Source organism: Rhodamnia argentea, chromosome 5, assembly GCF_020921035.1.
Source record: "Rhodamnia argentea isolate NSW1041297 chromosome 5, ASM2092103v1, whole genome shotgun sequence".
Taxonomy (NCBI): Eukaryota; Viridiplantae; Streptophyta; class Magnoliopsida; order Myrtales; family Myrtaceae; genus Rhodamnia; species Rhodamnia argentea.
This window is the reverse complement of record NC_063154.1, coordinates 10867108-10885949: the sequence shown is the minus strand read 5'-3', so window position 1 is coordinate 10885949 and position 18842 is coordinate 10867108. Positions and strand designations below refer to the sequence as shown.

Here is an 18842-nt window from a genome sequence, read left to right as displayed (position 1 = left end):
CAACATATTTCAAAATTTCAATCAAGATAAATATTAGCAAAATAATGACACGAACAATTTTTCAATGTGTTCACGTCCCTTCAAAGTTAATTTACAACAAGATTTGGATCTAATGGTCAATTCTTTAAGAATTGGTATACGTTACTAAACTGCAGCTTACGCCAAAAAAATCCTCAGCGGCAATGACCAGGTATGGAAGCATGGGACCACAGCAGAAGGTAGATGAGAGCTTTAGTCATCAGGATTCCACTCGCTGACGTTTCGCAGATAAGTGAGCGTGATCTTCAATCACATTCTTAGTTGTGCCATCATCATCGTTGGCATCCGTTTTCTCCCCATTTTCATAATGGAAAGTCCAACCAGGAAAATCAGATTCTGAGAACAAAGCTGAGGGAGTTGCTGTATAAAATGCAAGGGGCACCTGCTTCACCCTTCGTCTCATCTGTGACGGGTACAAGAAATGGTTATGGAGAGAGAAGAAATTACATAATACAATTAAAGTCACAGCAAATATAAACATATGATTTTGATTGATACATCGACAGCATATTTCCTGAAAAAACAGACTACATTAGAGGAATGCAACAGGCAAATTTGAAACTCATTGAACATCAGAAGACACTATGTACTTGACAGACAAGCTCCCTCCAAGACATATAGGACATGTAAATCAGCCATGAGTTGCAAAGAACAAACATGTAAAGGGCAAAAAGCCTGCCCCCGGAACAGATTCCAATCTAGCTGTTCCCCAATGAAATTGAGAAGACAAAACAGACCGAGACAAAAAGTACAGAAGTGAAAAAAAATAATGGAGGCAGATAGGAGTATGTATTAGATCTTAAGCGCAGCACCACAGAAAGTGAGATGAGTTTTGGAATTTGGACTTAAAAATCATTTTACCTCCTCTCCAAATATTGTTCCATATGAACCAGAACTAAAATCATTAATGCCGACTTCCGTTGTCTTAGCCCGGACTGTCAAATCATTCTCCAATGATAAGACGAACCTGATATGCACAGGGAAAGAAGTAGAGTTAAAAGTAGGATGTAAAGTGCACTAGAATATAACACCAGGACGTGTCTCCCATACCTTGAAACTGGAGGACAGTAATGGTGTCGTAACGTATCAATTTCCCAAAGTGAACTTCCTGCAAAGAGAAATGTCATCACTCATCAGCATGTTACAACGCAACAAAGAATGTTATTCTGCCATGCGAATGCCAATTTTTTGAATGAGTTAAGCTCAGCATAAGATGTAGAGAATTTAGCCTGCTTACTCATTGCATTAGTCTTCACAGGATTAACTTCAGCAACCCGGAAATGATCAAAACCAGGTTTTTTAGACAAATCTTTGCCAGTTGAGTCATTTCCATTGCCAGCAGTCTGCTCTTCCAATTTCAGATGATCCTTGGCCTCGGACTCACTATCTTCCTGCACATCTCCACAAATATTTGTGTGCGTGAGAGTTTATTTCTTTGGTGAGTGGGGCGGGGAGGAGCAATCAGTCAAACAGAAGCATCATTCCAGTAAAAGGTAAAACTTCCTTCAAAGAGTCCTGGTGGAAGCTCAGAAAAAATATTAACTTCCAAGCCTACAACTCATCCTTTCTTATACATCGTTACGTTACCCAAACTAACAGAGCCACCATTTCACCAAAAATTAAAGGTAAATCTGCTTCTAAAGATTCAGCTCAAACAAAATATTAAGCTGCAACCGTACAATCCATAAAATCCTAAGAAGTCAATTCTTTAGAGGGGTATGTCCGTCGATGGTCTACATAAGGGAAGTTATCAAAGCATCATGACAGAGATGCCTGTAATGTACAAAATAACTGCATATTTGCAAAAGACAGCTACAAGCCGCCAAAACATGGGTCCCACGTATATCGGCCTCCAATGCAGTAAATTGCCACATATCACATTCGAGAATATTTAACAAACATGGAAGCGTTTTCCCAATCCTTTGGGTGCTCATATACCATGAAATACCATTCCAACTGCACCCTACATTATGCCATCAGCTAGACACCAACATCATCGTTAAGTCATTACTTTTCTTCCTATACACAAAGAACACACCATCCAGGTTGATATAATCATATAAGGCATCACTAAATTCAATGGCCCTTCTTTATTGACATACAAAAATTGCCAAAGCATGCAAGTTGAGAAGCACACAACATTCCCTTTCAGTCACAGTGAGTATCCTTATGTCCGTAAAATCGGAATATTTTCTTTCAAGTGAAATCCATAGAATAAATAGTTTTCAAGTAACGAAATACACTGGCCTAAGACTGGGCTACTTCATTTCAAAAAAGTACATGAATCATCAGTGTTTTACATATTGTAATGATACTCCATATTACTAATTTGATCAATCAAATTATAAATTTGAACTTTTTTCCTAGATGCTTAAATGCATCTCATAAAATATTCCAATTAACACAGAATCCTGTAAAACCACAATGTAACCATTTCCCATTTAAGTGGCGCTGGAATAAAAGAATCTTATAAAGAGTTAAAAATAGTTCCAGAATAGACATCCCAGGGAACTTGTAAGACCATATTCACCACATAGATGGTGTGATATGTGCATAGCACACATATCAGATGAAAAAAAAAAAAAAAAAACATATTTGTTTGCATTTAAAAAAAAAGCAAAAGCCAAAATTTAAACATTACTTGAATTTCTGAAAATTACCAAAAAAAATTCGCTAAATCAAGACAGACCTTAAGGCATGGAATTTGAAAAAGTTTAAAGCCGGGCTAAAAGAATACCCTGTGCACCAAACAGTTGATTGAAGGATGCCGTCGCAAGAGATTGTGGATAAGAGCAACAATAACCAGTGCCCCTGCTGGAGGCACAGAAAGTGCTAGTCGACTAAGCTTCTTAGCAAAAGCAGCAGCCAAATATGCTGGAAGGAGGGGTGATTTTAAGCAGGAATCAAGCAGCTGCAATAAACAATTACCATAGGGTCAGAAACCATTCCAAAGGTTCAGAAAAGCATGAATGCCAGATAGAATGTCTCTAGTTTCTAGTTCATCCTCTTACACATTCGTATAATCGTTGACAATATGAGCAGGTCAACATAAGAAAGCAATGAAGCCAGCAAAGCATCCAGAAAATGTCAGCTTCATGTCAGGAAAGGTCCAAATCGCTTTAGTGGATAGCCTCTACTAATGCACAGCCCTACACGAACTTGCATATCGGTCATCTGAAGGACTTACCATTACCTAATTGCCGACAGTAATGGTTCACATATTGCATCAACATAATTCAGAGCAAACACAAATTAAAAACCCTCGATCATTGCTAACTTCATGCCTCTATAACAATTCAGAGTATTTCTAGGTCCCACATAAACATAAATCGCATATTCAGATGAAAATTGATGTGATCCAGGACCGCTTGGAGAAATGATACAGAGTCAGGTACTATAATAGACACGATCAGTGAAACTTACTTCGAAAAATCTCGCCCTGTGTTTTGCAATGAAGATGGAGGGTTGCAATAGGGCATAAAGCTTTTCATAGAAGTTGGGATATTCTAAGCCATGTTCTGTCATGAGGATGAAGAGACTGCTGAGAGCCATGACACTGACAACTCCACCGATGTCGTACGATCTCGTTAAAAAATCACTGCAATAGTTCAGTTTACAGCTTAAGTTGTTTCTCAAGCATGAAAGATGTCAAATTGACAAGCAAATAAAAAAAAAAATTCTGGAAGCAAACTCACCATAACATGATGGGATTAGACAGGTGAGGAATAACTGCCTGAGGGAGAGAGACCAGAACCTGAGTGTCCAAAGCTAGGCATGTCATTTAGTTTAAATAGAACTTTGGACGTACAGTCAATACAACACCCTACCCATCAGGAAACCATAGAAGGATAATATGACCATGAGCCATAAGTTAACTAATGTCAATAGTAAAAACGATGAAGGAAACATGGTTTAGCCAGTAGTACCAGCAACCCAAACAAGGTTATACTAAAAATTTGTTCCTTATACCAAACTACTATTCAACGTCGACCATAATAAGAGGTTCAGGAGCCAAAATTAATAATTGCTTAGAAAAGACAAGATTTTCCATATTATTACATGGCAAACAATCGGCAATGAAGAATACTTGATGGCAAAGGCCCCTTCAAACTAGTTGCATCAGTCAACAGGCACTCGAAACTTGTTCCAATGTTGATGTACCAAGATGAACAGATAAATCCATCATCTTATACTCCATTTGCATGGTCAAACCATCATATGAAACACAGTGAACCAGTGGACAGCGCTACCAGGGACACCACAGAAAGTCACGCTCTGGAAACTTTCATGCGCATTACTATAAAGAAGTTCCCGAACATACCTCTTTATATACATCAAGTGGAAGTGGCAACCTCAAAAACGAAATCCATGATTTAGTGAACTTCAATTTTATCTTCTTAGCTACTTTGGTGGCAGACAGAACCTGAATAGATGTTAAACAGAGAAGCAAATACCCATTTTATAAGTAGAAAGTAAGCATACGGATCACTTTGAATTTTTGGAAGGTATAGTGGAAGAGGCATATCAGGAAAATGTTAAAGGGCAGTAGATGAACCAGTAATACATACAGAAGAGTCATGCTTTTCACTTTTAGGCTTTTCAACTTCTGGTTTAAAAGACTCGGATGTTCCACTACCATCACCTGTTTTTTGAACCAGAGAAATTTTGAATATAGCAACAAGAAAGTATGAACATCCTGAAGAACATGCAGCATTACCTGAACCACTCCACATCTCACAATCAGACTTTTCATCCAGGCTATTCAGAGGAGGGACATGTGATATGATGTAATGGATCGTACTAATTGAGTGCTCGATGCTGCAACAAGTAGTAAATCAATCACAAAGGCAGGCTAATTGCTCCTAGACACTGATCATCATTCTGTTGTTAAATTCTAAGCATTTTTTGGGCATGTAATAAATTTGCCAACAGTTTGATGCTTAGTTAACTACCAAGGAACCCTTTACCACTAATAAATCTAGAAACATCTTCCTGTGAACAACTACTACAACAGTCGGTGTACTCTATACATTGTCTATAAACCGTATAACTGTGGTTAATTTCCAGGACATGGAGATGTGTTGAAACTTGAAACCAAAGAGTAACCAGAAGATAGAAGATTATGAAACCATGAGAAAAAGAAAAAATCAATATAAGAAGCTCTTCATTTACGTAAGAGAAAAGAAAAGCACCTGAACCACCATAAAAATAATCATAAAACCACTACAAGAATGATCATATAACCTACTTCTTTTCCAATTAGGTCACTTTTTATTGTTTTCACAGTGAGACAATTTGTAATGGAGCATGACATTATGCAGAGGTCTGTAAATGCTATTAACACCTCTAATATTCAGATAATGTCACTACAAGCTAAACAGACACCAGTCTCACCACGATAAGGAACTGGCGAGACTTCAGACTCAAAAGAGAATTAAAGAATGAAACTACTGGAAAATTTCATTCTCAACAAGATGTAATATACGAACCTAGCTTTCAAATCTCTCCCATCCCCGCCATCAGCAAAACTTCTGTCATCTGACAGGAAGAGTACAAAATGATGACGAAAATACCAAAAGTAGCACTGGTACCACAGATTTAAAGGAGGAGCACCAAGTACCTCTCGTATCTTTAGACTCCAAATTCCTAGAAAGCTTTTCTAGTGTAATGTACGTAAAGTAACTGCAGCAAGAACATAACAAAAAGTTAACAGAATGCACTACAGGAAAACATGACACTGAAAAATAGCATTTCCAAAAGAAAAAACAGAGAATAGATTTGCCATTTTTATACCCCATATCCTATTTTGACACCAATAAACAAAATGAAAATTTGTGGTTCTGTTTCACCAAAATTTTATTACTTGGATTCCATTAACCAAAGAGAGAATGAAAGTTAAAACTGTTAAAGCATCTATGTGTTACTGGCAATATATTTCCTCTTTCAAAGGTCAGAAAATAACTGTGATGTCATTCTCTCATTGCCATCACACGCAACATGAAACCTTTTGTAAAAATTAGAAAATAACTGTGACATCACTTAAAGGTGGATACAACAAAATGAAGGGCACAACATGAGAAATCTATCTCCAACTCCAAGCATGGCAAAGAAGACAGTTACGAGCAGCTTATTAGTGCATCATACCGAATGTCAATGTACTTGAAGTACTTCGACGAAAGCAATTCCAACAAAAACTCAACTTCTGCAGAAGAATAGACCTGGAACACAAAGCGGTTGAGCATTATCATTAATCAAGTTATAGAAAGATGGATTGCCAGAACACAAACAAAGAGAGATGAAAAGGTAGCTTACAATGCTATGTATAAGCTGGTAGTAAATGGCTGATTGAAACCTACCCCTTTTTCCCATCTTCACGAATTCCATTATAGCATCCGACACGATTTCCTACACAAGCCACAATCCTCGACAATAACGACTTTACAAACCTAAAACAGCTCAAGCAGAAATCCAAGAAAGAAACAAGAAAACGTTCAAAGCGCCAAGGAAATCAACTGTGCCGAAACTATGATGAACCAAACTAATCACAGGCTGCCACAATGTCTCTTCCGAGCAGGATATTAAAATGCAAATAGCAATTTTAAAAGCACTCAAGCTCACGTTCACCACATCGTCCTTCAGATGCCAGAAATTCACAACTTGCCAATCACAGAAAAAAACCAAAGTCACTTCTACTAAAAAAGCTAACAATTCTCACGCGAACAGAAAAAGAAACTCCCACAGAAGATTCGCCCGGAGCAGTTCACTCACTTTGAGGGTCTCCTCGGCCTGCGCCGACACCGCCACCTCGATGAGCGACCGAACGAACTCATCGAACTTCGACCGGAGCCACGTCCTGTAAATCAACTCGGGATCCGCCTTGGCGGCATCCTCCTCCTTGAGGCCCGAAGCAGCGGCGGAAGCAGAGGACGAAGGGAGGTCGGGGGCCAGGGGAGTGAAGAAGGACTGCAGGGAGAGGAGCGACTCGAGGGCGTGCTGCGGCGGCGAGGCGGGGGAGACGAAGGTGAGGAGGATGGGGAGGTTGTTGACGTGGGCGCGGGAGGAGAGGAGCTGGTGGCCGAGGGTCTTGAGGTCCTTGAGCTTGTACTTGTACTTGTCTCTCTTCTTCTTCCGGGTCTTGGAGGGAGCTGAGGTTGAGGAAGCCATTGTCGCAGGGTTGGGAGGTGGATGGAGAGAGAGAGAGAGAGGGTTTTGCGTTTGCGAGGAGGGTTTAGAACCACTTTGAATTTCAGGCACCTAAATCATTTTTTTTTTTTTTAAGTAAAGGCATGTGGCAATCGACATTGAATCTCAAAAAAAAAAAAAAATTTGCATCTATTATTGTTTGGTTCAGTTAAAATTACATTCCTCGACTTATTATTTTGCTACAAATTTTTCGTTTCTTTACGTAGAGGATTTTACTTGATTTTCAGAATGATTAACGGAATAATTAGGGAAAAAAAATGGCTCTGAAATTGACAACTTGAGTGCAAAAGAGAAAGGAGAGAAAAGTGCAAGTGGCAAGTCGTGCTCCTCGCCTCGCCTCGCACTCACAAGAACCCCGAAACCCCTGGCGCGAGCCGTCGTCCCCCGGCATGAGCCGTCCGATGTGCACCCGCGACCCCTGGCAAAAGGTTGGCCAAGATTACAGAGTCCTCACGCCGACCTAGGCGATTGGCCTCCTCAATGTTGAGTAAACACGATGAGAGGCTCGCCTGGGATCCCGCAAAGCGAGATCAGGAGAGGAGACCTCAGGCAAGACTCATCAAACCGATTATGGCGGCAATGCCACAATCTCTCCTCTCTCTCTCTCTCTCTCTCTCTCTCTCTCTCTCTCTCTCATCAATGGGGGATAGCAACATCGCCACCGAAGACCTTGGGCGAATGCCGCCATGAAAGACCGAGGCGCAAAGCAGCGCCCGATCTAGAAAGTTTTTGCAGTGGAAACAAAAGTTAGCTAATGACTATAAAGTGAATTGTTTATTTCAGTAATTAACCTGCTGTTCTTACGATTAAAAAGCCAGATAAAAAAAAAATCAAAGTCGGGCAGATCAAAACCCTAAGATTTCTGATTTGTTAAAACAATCAGACCAAAGTTCCTGAAGGTACAGGAGGAGCTTAGGCTCACCTCACAGATTGCAAGAGGTTGGTGCTTTGCTTCCGGAGTTCCTCAATCAGGAGAAAGGAAAACAACACTAATCCTAATAAACCCTTAATTGTCATCATTTTTTCACAACCTTCCTGTTAAAACGGAAAACAAGACCATCCCAAGTCATGCACATTCACAACACAGGATACAACTAGAAAGTTCCTCTTCACGGGGTTCGGTACAACAGGCTCGTATACAAAGAGACATGAATTCCCAGTTTCGACAAATGCGTGTGGTTTTCTTACATTTAGTCCTTCCTGTTCCTACTAACAGAAAGAGGGGAGAACAAGAAACGAAAACACGAGGGAAAAATGGCGAGAAAAAACATGTATGTTCCTTAGTATGACGGGGAAAAAGCACCTTTTTTTTTTTTGGGGGGGTCTAGACACAAGAAAACCACCTCCGGGAGCAACAAAAATGGTAAGGTTGCCTGCTATTAAGTGCTAAAGTAGCTAGTATGACCTATGGCAAACTCTTGGTTTGGCCGTTTAATGCATATAGACTGGACACTGTCGTTCAGAAATATCCTCCCTCTCCCTCCTAAATCAAAATCGCCAATCGAATCCTCAGACCTCTACACTTCTGTTCATCAGCAAGCAGCAGTGGATTAAACCTGACTGATGACCTGTATTTGTATGTTAAGCTCTGATTGTGATGCCCAATCGGTTCCTCTAATAATGTACCAGTTACACTAGGCGTTGGGGAGGCAAGAGGAAGCCGAAGTCTGGCACCATGATATAACAGCGCCGTGAAACCCTACATCAAACACCTTCGATCCCAAGCAGCTTGAAAGAATTCGGACCCACTAGAAACACACGTCTTGGGGGTGGATACCGGAAGACAACTACTCCTTTATATGCTGTCCTTGGTACACCATCCTGGAACAAGGGACAAAGCATCATAACTTTTGTGTGAGTGAGACAGAAAGAGAGTATCCAACTGCAGAAACATTAACACTAGCAAGGACAATGCAGGCATAGAAACATGCTCATTTCAGGGATCAAAAAATAAAAGGTGAATTTTAAGGGTTGGCTAAAGGTCGTGCAGGAGAATCTCCAAGTGTCTACATCCCATTGAATCAGGTAACAGGTACCGACTGCACTGGATGTGCAGATTAATCCACTGAATATATAGATTATTTCAATTAAATGGTTGGATAATCGAAGACCCAGTCATGGAACCAACATTTGCTGAACTAAAGGCTCATACTGACACATATCCTAGACTATCCGCTCAAAATGCAGAGAAAGGATACCTTGTTGGTTTTATTAGCCACATAAAACTAAGAAAACTCAGAATAAACTTAAAAGAAATCCCATCAAGAAATACGCTAACCTTCCATTCCTGAAAGACACCAAATTGCCGGGCAATGCGTTCAAAATCTGGCTGGTCTTTATATTGAACACGCACGTCACCTCGTATATTAGAGGCCTTCAGGACAACATCAGCTCCATTAATAGGTTTAGCATTTTTCAGAATTTCAGCAAAATGCTTAACATACTTGTCCTGAGAAAAGTTGAAGACACATCATCAGTCGGAGAACATTAGAAGGCATAGACACTTCTAGGAATCAAACTACTACAGATACCTCCATCAGGTAACTCAAGTCCTTGGATTTCCAGTCAACCTTTCATAAATGAAAGATAACAAAAGGTCAACAACAAATACAACAATTTGCTTAACTTGTAATATATTAATTACCTGGACATCATTCAATTTGATTGGCTCAAGATATTGTCTGAAAAATTGCCCCAAACTAGACCCCTGAGAGAATATCAAATTTGTCATAAACATTCATGGTATCAACTTCTCAGATAATGGACATGCAAACATATAAGGAGTCGTAGTCATATCAAATCCTTTGCAATGCCAAAGTTGTAGACGACATGCGCTATTGTCTCCCATATCAACCCCAAGCCATCCAACATACAACTCCCGAATTCATATTAAAGTAACCCAGCAGGTACATGATGTGGCCTTCGCCGCAAAACCATTAAAAGCCCTCTACCATGAGCACAGTCATCAAAATGAATTCTATGAGGAACCTCATCATTGCTGGACTCTCCCTCTTTCTTGGGATATCCATTCCCCAATTCTTCTATGAGTACTGGACTCCCACTTGCGAGGAAAAAATTAACTTACATACTAGGTGATACTGGCAAAACTTGCAACTTAACTGCAGAAGACTGAAATCACCATAATCAGAGTACGCGTGTACAAAATCCACTTACATGCTCACCAAAATTATAAGTTCTGCACACTTCTGGTCGAATAAATTGTCGACCCTTGTGGTTCTCTTGTAGCCTCAACCAGTCGTCCCAGTAAGTGAAGCGTTGTCAAAGAAAATTTAGGGAGACATATAAGCCAGCAACATATGTGATTTAAAAAAGACATATATCAAACCCATAAGGATATGCCTTAGGCCACTTTGGCGATAATTCATTCCATGTAGATCTGGTCAACATCCATCCAAGTCCAGGAAAGAAATCAGATCGGTAAAGGATTTCTGCAAAATTCAGTAAAAGATTACAAGAAAAGAGATGTGGAGAAGGAAACACATATCTTAGACAAGAAAGGTAGATAAGGCTGTGAATGAAGCTTCAAACTTGAATCCATGGTAAGATAACAACCCCAAAAAAAAAAAAAAAAAAAAAAAAACATTCCCCACACTATTGATTCAGCCATTTAACTTCAGCAGCATTTTCAAATGATTTTTTCACATGTGGCAGGCAGTGAGCAAGTACTTAGCTTCGCTACTTATGTAAAGCTCATTGTCCATTTATACCAAGCAAAGTTCCAAAGCTTTTGAGCACATTCGAAAAAGAAGAAAAATAAGATTATGTGCATGCATGAAGACATTTAATATCTAACACTCAGAAATGGGGACTGCAAAAGACCTTTTTCGTTTGGGGCATAGACCTCATTTCTTCCCCTAAAAAGGCAAGAGTTTATGAGAATTTACCTGGATCATGCACGAATTGCTTTTGCCCATTGTCATTCCATGAGGAAACAGCCATAATGGTCCTGCCATAGTTTGAGATGGAAGATTGCAGTAAAGTTCATAATGTGCTTTTTCCTCCACAGAACTTAGATTCGAGCCTAAGTCCAATTATTTTTTTTATTCGAGGTATTCTTTAACAGTTAGTTATCATACATTTTAATTCAGATATCCAATTACAGCTTAGGCATTTCCAGAATTTATACTTATCCTTTTCCATGAGAGCTGCTGCAGCCTCAAAATAATCAAAAAAATCAGGTGCAATCTCCATATCATCTGCATTGAGGTGAAAGATTGTGAATAGGCACTCACTTTAGATGTAGTGAAAGCAACCCAGCAAAAAAAGATATTTTCACCTTCAAGTATGATTACTCGACTGAAATTATGTTTGTAGAATAATTCATCCATTGCCCATTTGTAATGCCCTGACATGAACACACATGAGATTGGCAAAAACCTATCAAAGCAATAGCAAAAGAAATCGATCTTACGTGCAATTTTATAGTATGCAATTAACTCCCCAGGCCTTTCAGTTTGCACTGGCTTAGAATCCAAATGCTGCAATGAACTCCAGTTATTTCTCAAATACACAGGTAAGTACTAAAACCTCTGCAAAAGAACCTAGGTCAGGATTACTGCATTCATCTAGACATAGTCAGGATTACAGCTTTCATCTAGACATAGTCAAAAACAACAAAAATCTCTCTCTCTTCTCAGTTTCATGATTTTCAGATAATAAAGAAACAATCGTGTGAAACTTGTTCCGTGAAAGACCTCAGCAGCTTACCTGCATGTAGGTCAACTGATCATAACTCAAGGCCTTCTTTCTAACTTGCGGATCAGACCCATCCTACGGAAACAATTTTGTGGTCAAACACAAATAAATTAGAACAAAAACATTAAAGAAGGAGAGGGGGGCCGTGGGGTAAAGCTAGCACAGCAATAAAGGAATGCTAGATTTGTTTTTGCTAAAACAGGAACTGAGGTTATACTACCTGGGATACAAAAAGTGGGTACTTTGAAGCAACGACATTCTGATATCTGGGAAATGAAAAGAATCCAATAATAGGAGAACTGATCTGTACAAAGTGCCTTGAGCTCTCACCAAAACCCCAAAAAAAAAAAAAAAAAAAAAAAAATAGATCTGCCATACTTCAAGATAGAGTCAATGGTCCTCTCAAGATAATCAGCACGATTGCATGCCATGATCACCACTGCTGCCACTTGGGTCTGATATATCCAACAAAAAGATCTCATCAACTTAGACCAACAAAATTGAACTTGTAAACTAGAGAAGCTAAATAACATATTATTGTCAGAAGAAAACCTGTATTTTGTCCACCCGTCTTTGAAGGCCTTTAACTGCAAGATTAGCAACAGAGAAACTTTAGTAGCACTTAAGACATTCCACCAGCAAAATCGGTATTCCATATGCTTAAGTGTGTAATTTTAACATAAAAAGGAGATACATGATGAAACCGACTGACAGACCCGCAAGCAATCAACAGCATAAAAACCCTCTAAAGATGCCTTTAAGGAGATTGACTGAAAATTAACGGAATCACTCCATTCAATTTTGTCAGCAGGAGGATATCCATCTAAGACAGCTCAGTAAGCATTCTTTGTTTCTACTTTTCATCGGTTAGAGCTAAATGTTGTACATTTCTACCCACTGCGGTCCTTTATGCTTTGTTTGGGACATGGATTGAAGTAAACAGGTGAAGAAATTGGGAATTTTTCCAAATGTTCCCTCCATTTCTTCTCACCGAAAATTTGAATTTTTCCCATATTTCAACAACACCTTACATTTTCCCTCCGCTCCCCTCCCCTCTCCTCCCCTCCCCTCCCCTTCTCTCCCAAACAAAACCTTTATGTTGATTTTATCCCCCGAAATGCTATTGCACTGCAACCATTTGACAGAAGAAGTTGGAGCAAAGGAATATTTAATGTAACCCGTTTTGGTTCCATCTGCATAAGCAGATATTTGGCAATACCTACCTGAATAGATTCCAGAATATTACATCTCCTTTATTCGTCTTTATGAATGAAAGCATAGGTAGAGACTTGAGTACTATATCAAGTAGTAAGCGAAGAAGCAATAAGTGGGCAAAGTAGCAGCTAGGATAAAAAGGCTAGGGTAAAATTATATATACTCAAAAGAAATTTCCAAGAAGTTAATCTCTTTACTGAATACTTTCTGATCCAGAACCTAAACACAGCATGTACAGCAAACTTTACGAGCTGCACAAGGTTATATCCAAACCCCACCCCCCACCACAGTTTAGTGGCATAATGTTGTATGAAGGGCTTGCCTCACACGTGTGCACAGTCAATTTTATGGTGAGTGTTTTCTCATTCGAATGCATCCTGGTTGATGCTAGCTTTAGGTTCTACTGCCTATCTCTATCAATCTAAATATATTTTATGATTTCTGCATCCATAATGTGCTCACCTCACTAAAACCAACAATTTACGGTCTTATTCTGTATAGCCTAGTGATGTTTTTCTTTCAATTTGTGCTTGTACATTTCTGATATGCAAGGACATTTCTTCTATCATTTCAGTTGAATTTACTTCTTCTTCTTCTTCTTTTTTAAACTTTCCTTTCTCAATTAAATTGGACATTGAATATTTCTTATAGATAACGGACAAAAAAATTGACATCCACAACCATGTTTATTGAATCATGATAATGATTTAGGAATTTCTTACAGCAAGTAAGGAAAATTAGCAACAACTTCTACATAAATCAATGAGTGTATTGGTTAACCATCTTCCCCCGTCAGAATATTAAATGTTTTTTATTGCAAACATGTCATAATTCTTAAAGAAAGGCCATCAAAGTACGACTAAATTGGTAGAATAGACTGATAGTAAAAGGACATTCGTAACTTGTAAAATTTAAAATCAACTACTGGATCACAACTAGAATGAGCATGTCAAAATAAAATGAGAAAGAAGTACAAACAAGTGGAGCAGAAATACTAGCTAACATACATTCAAGATCTTGAACAAGAGCCTTCATCTGCCCATATTCTTCATCTTGTCGTTTCTTATCCTCTGAGTTTCAGACACCAAGTGGGTGAAGCATATAGATAAAGGCACGTTCAAAAACAAATACATTGCAGATTGAGTATGATGAATGATAAACAGGATTCTTCCAACTTCAAAGAGAGGTCCAGTAGTAGAACTCCACAGCACAAGAATGATAATTAATCTCCTTCAGTTTTAGTCACTCAGTAAAATTTTGAGTTTCTATAAGTAAAGCACTGCATCACAACAATTGCAATCAAACTCCAAATTGGCAGAATCCAGAAATGCAGAATGCGGTTTTCCTGATGCACGAAGCCAGACAAGTACTAAAAGATTCATATGCTGCAAGCTTGCATAAGATCCATGTATTTCCAGTCCTCTACAGAAGCAACATGAGGGAAAAACATGCTCACAAGCAAATTACCACACCTTCTAGGTCCACAATACGGCTTTGTTGCATGCTTATCTGATCAATTAGTTTTCGCATTTGACTTGTACAACGAGTCTCGGCTTCAACCTGCAAAATGAAAGATGCATCTAAGAAGTCTATGATGATTTCTAGTGGCTGTGGGTTAGGAAAAGGGGGATGCCCGCATTAGATTTCTGGTTTCTGCCGCGCCCCTCCCTCCCTTCCTCCCTCCCTCTCATATTTTCATAAACTATAGCGTTATAAAAGTACTTCGTGTCATTACCCACAAGCTACTCCAAGGACACAATCATAGGAAACACGTTTACATGACAAGACCATCCAAAGACCAAACCAACCAAAAAATGAAACAGGTCCACCATTAGAACTTCTTGAATCAATCATTAAACACAATACATGAGAATTACTACCATCATTCAAGTATGATCCTCTCAGAAGCTACTCCTCCCAAACGACAGCAGCACAATAAGACCATCCAAAGACCAAACAAACTAAATATTGTAATGGATTTTCCATCAGTACTTCTTGACTGACAATAAAAACACTAGTTGAGAATTACCATCATTTCATGGGGTATCCTATCCTCACTCGAACAGATTGACTCTTTCCAATCGATATTTCAAGCAAGATAGTAAATTTACTAGAAGTTCGATGCAAGAGAGATTCAGCACTTAGCATTGTCAAATATATGGTTAACATGACAAATTTAGAAAGGTTCCTCCCACACAGCAAGGAAAAGGTTCCACCGCATGCTCAATATTCTTTTTTAAATTCACCAGGTGGACAGAATTTCAGATACAAAGTTACCCAAGCTTATATGTACTTAACTAGAAAGTCTAGATGCTGGTTGCACATGATAATAAGAAGTTTACTACGTACAAATGTGTATCCTTTTGGAAACAAAGCTAGAGGTTCAAATGGCCATCAATCCAGAATGAGAGACCAGCATGAGGTATTAGGATAGACTTACAGCAGCAGCAAGTCGATCAGCATATTCTGATTGTGTCGTGAAAAGACGCATCTAAGGGAGAGGGAAAAAAACAAAAACAAAAAGATATAAGTCAAACGAGTAAAGATATGATGTTGGTAGATAAACCAATGAAGTAAGGACAACCATTGGACACATAGACTAATGCAAGAAGAATTGATCATGAAAGCCAACATGACTGTTACATAGGTATGTACATTGCTTGATGCTGAAGCATCTCTTTAAAGCTGAAGCAAAACAATAAAGTTGGTGAAGAAACTGAACTGAAAGATTTAACTGAAACTGGATAAAAGAAAAGTTGAACACAAATCCTTTTTCCTGGCTAGGAACCATTTTGGATATCTGTTATTGATAATCATGAGATGAGGCATCTCCCATACTGTTGAACAGTACTTTATACATGAAATGGGAGAGCTAAAGGGCTGAAAAGGCAGCAGTTGAAGGTGAATCTAGAAAAAAAAACAGTTTAAATGTGGTTATAGATTATTAGCATGTGCTAAGATAACTAAAAATCCATGAATGAGGCAAAAGGCAATACAATCCTGTACTCAATCATAAGATGTCTTGTCCTTTACCAGGAACTACACCAGCGGAGAAAAGAAAAACGAGTTTCACCTAAAATACTATCACCAAAGCATCAAATACCCGAGTTAATGGACCCATATTTTACTCTTCAGAGTAGTTTCTAAGCCCATCCTTCTTCAGCGGATCTGTCAAAGCCTTCAGTCAAGCTCTTTCATCAATCCCTTTAGCTAGCCCAGGGGCGAGGAGGGATTCAAACCCCCGACACCGTGGTTTGTAGCCATGTGCTCTAATCCTCTGAGCTACAGGCCCCGCTCTTGAATCAAAGCATCTATTCATTTTTCCAGCAAATTACCTAGAATTGGATCTGAAATTCCCAAAGTACTATTTGTCCATGGTCATCAAAGCAAAATTCTCCAGAGTAACACCACAACAGAGCCCAAAAGGCGACTGCCATCTAAATTACGGTATTTTACAGTTACGAGACCTTGTGCGATTAATAGACGACCCACAGCCACTATAATTTCCTACATCATTACTTGGGGTAGACAATCTAGTACTAACAACCTCTTCTGATTTGTTCTACATCAAACACTTCTTTTACATGTTAGGAAAGAAACCTTAATCCTTCTATCTCGCATGATTCCGTAATTACTTTAGTTCAGCGACTGATGCAAGCAAACGAAAAAGGAACAAAATCTTTGGTTCATATGTGGCGTCAAAATGCTTAAGCTAAGATAAAGCTGCATTTGAATTTGCCCGTATTTTCAGTCCATCAGCACTAGCAAACTGCGTGAAACAACTTTTTTGGTATTTATTCACGCCATTCTCAGCTTCTGAATTCTATTCTACACGCAAAATGGCGTGGCGTTTGAGAAAGAAATGAACAACACAAACCTACAGAACGACATATAACCCCTTCAATAATACAACAAAACCTCAAGAAAGATTCTTGCCATGAAAGAAGCAAACACACTCTCCTCTCGGCATAGCTCATGACTCCCAACAATTTAGGCTCCACAAAAGCAGCTGCGAGCAGAGATGCCCGTCTATCGGTAGCTCACACCGCAATATTCCAGATCGCGAGAGAAAGGGGACTAAGAAATCACCTGGATGTAGATGAACGCCACCGCCGCAGCGAGGAGGAGGAACCGGAAGTCGCAGAGGAACTTGTTCACCATCGTGTCGCCGGAGAGGAGGGGAATCGCCGTAGCAGCTGAAGATCACGCGGCGAAGGTGTCGAGAGCACTGGACATGGCCGACTGGAAAGGAAGGATCAGGTCGGGCTAACGAGAGGAGCTTGAGGATTCTTAGAAGGCTTTAATGGCGATCCTCGAGCGTCGATGTGGGGCGCTTTGCTCTTCGTCTTGTGCTTTGATGATCTTTGGAAGCGGCGACGGCGACGACGACGACGACTCCGAGTAGCGAGTCAAACCAAACCGAACTGAGGCGAGAGACTGGCTTTCCGAGTCGGACTATCGGAGCAAGCCGGCCGGAGGCTGTTTGGAGACGAGGCCTTGCTATTCTTCCTCGACGTAGCCCGATTCTGAGCTCTCGAGTCCGACCCGAGATTTTTCTTAGGTGGGCGTTTCTCAAGGGTCAACCGTGCCCGATAAGCCGGACTACTCCTTTAGTCGGGGAAAGCAAGTTGTGAGAGCTTTTCTTAAGGCAAAACGACGCAAATGATCTATTAATTTCGATTTAATGTGTAATATAATCTCTAAACTTTTAATTTGTTCAATATGATCACTAATTTTTAGCCCAATATGTAATATCGTCTCTAAACTTTTAAATTGTTTGATGTGGTTTTCGGACTTTTGATACATGTTCAAGTTAGTCCATAGGCTATATGAATATATTTAATGTTGTCCTTGAACTTAAATTAATGGAATGACAATAATAAACATTTATATATAATTCAAGGATTAACCTGAACATGTACCAAAAGTTTAGATACTACTTTAAACAAAGTAGTATTGTCGTCTTTGAATTTTTGAATTATTTGACGCGGTTTCTGGACTTTTGGTACATCTTCAATTTAGTCCATAGGCTAATGAATATGTTTAATGTTATCCATGAGCTTAAATAAATGGAATGACAATAGTAAACGTTTATATATAATTCATGATTAAACCGAATATGTACTAAAAGTTCAAATATAACATTAAACAAAGTAAATGTTTAAGGACCACATTACACGTTGTGATAAAGTTCACAGATCGCATTAGATAAATTAAAAATTTATGGTTGAACATTAAGCTAAAGTTTAAGGACTAATTATCTCATTACGCATTTTCTTAATTAATCATTGTGGACTTCATTCAATGCTTTCGATGTCAAAAATCACTTCTTCTTCTTCTTTTTTGGGAGAAGGAGGAGAGAGAAGAGAGAGGGGGGGGGGGGGGGCCGGGGAGGTTGAACGTCAAAAATCACTTGGACGGAGTGTGATCCAACAATTGTAATCTCCTCTTTACGGATTCTAATAAACCTATCTCGTCGATCTCTTCGTGAAAATTAGGCACAACATTGTGTTATGTACATTCAGCGTGACAAGTTCACTTTTTGCTTTCTTTTTTTTCCTCGACTCGAATCACTTTGCAATTGTTTGCGCTTCCGTTTGGCCTATGCAAATCTCCGATAATGTCTTTTTTCGGTAAAATTAAGGAAATTGTGTACATATTTTTCTTAT

The 18842-nt window shown here is 39.2% G+C and overlaps 2 protein-coding genes across 3 annotated transcripts; both read right to left on the bottom strand.

The window, feature by feature from the left end:
* Positions 1-7: 7 nt before the first annotated feature.
* On the bottom strand, positions 8-7265 carry LOC115747435 (protein NUCLEOLAR COMPLEX ASSOCIATED 4). Its single transcript, XM_030683602.1, has 15 exons — positions 6808-7265; positions 6352-6444; positions 6184-6257; positions 5660-5721; positions 5529-5577; positions 4757-4857; positions 4608-4681; positions 4361-4462; positions 3735-3793; positions 3463-3637; positions 2777-2950; positions 1277-1430; positions 1090-1147; positions 901-1006; positions 8-442 (listed from the first exon to the last, which is right to left on the bottom strand). Exons 1-15 carry the CDS (start codon positions 7201-7203, stop codon positions 239-241), a joined length of 1881 nt encoding a protein of 626 aa, XP_030539462.1. The 5' UTR covers positions 7204-7265; the 3' UTR covers positions 8-238.
* Positions 7266-8729: 1464 nt separating this feature from the next.
* LOC115747492 (alpha-1,3-mannosyl-glycoprotein 2-beta-N-acetylglucosaminyltransferase) lies at positions 8730-17642 on the bottom strand. 2 transcript variants are annotated; one of them, XM_030683675.2, is made up of 18 exons: positions 17263-17642; positions 15614-15664; positions 14646-14733; positions 14181-14243; positions 12511-12545; positions 12337-12413; positions 12179-12224; positions 11971-12033; positions 11675-11741; positions 11540-11608; positions 11390-11459; positions 11148-11209; positions 10601-10691; positions 10417-10510; positions 9887-9949; positions 9774-9812; positions 9521-9691; positions 8730-9063 (listed from the first exon to the last, which is right to left on the bottom strand). In XM_030683675.2, exons 1-18 carry the CDS (start codon positions 17332-17334, stop codon positions 8947-8949), a joined length of 1338 nt encoding a protein of 445 aa, XP_030539535.1. In that variant the 5' UTR covers positions 17335-17642; the 3' UTR covers positions 8730-8946. The 2 variants fall into 2 exon arrangements, with proteins under 2 accessions (XP_030539535.1, XP_030539536.1); XM_030683676.2 differs by lacking the exon at positions 14181-14243.
* Positions 17643-18842: the final 1200 nt, after the last annotated feature.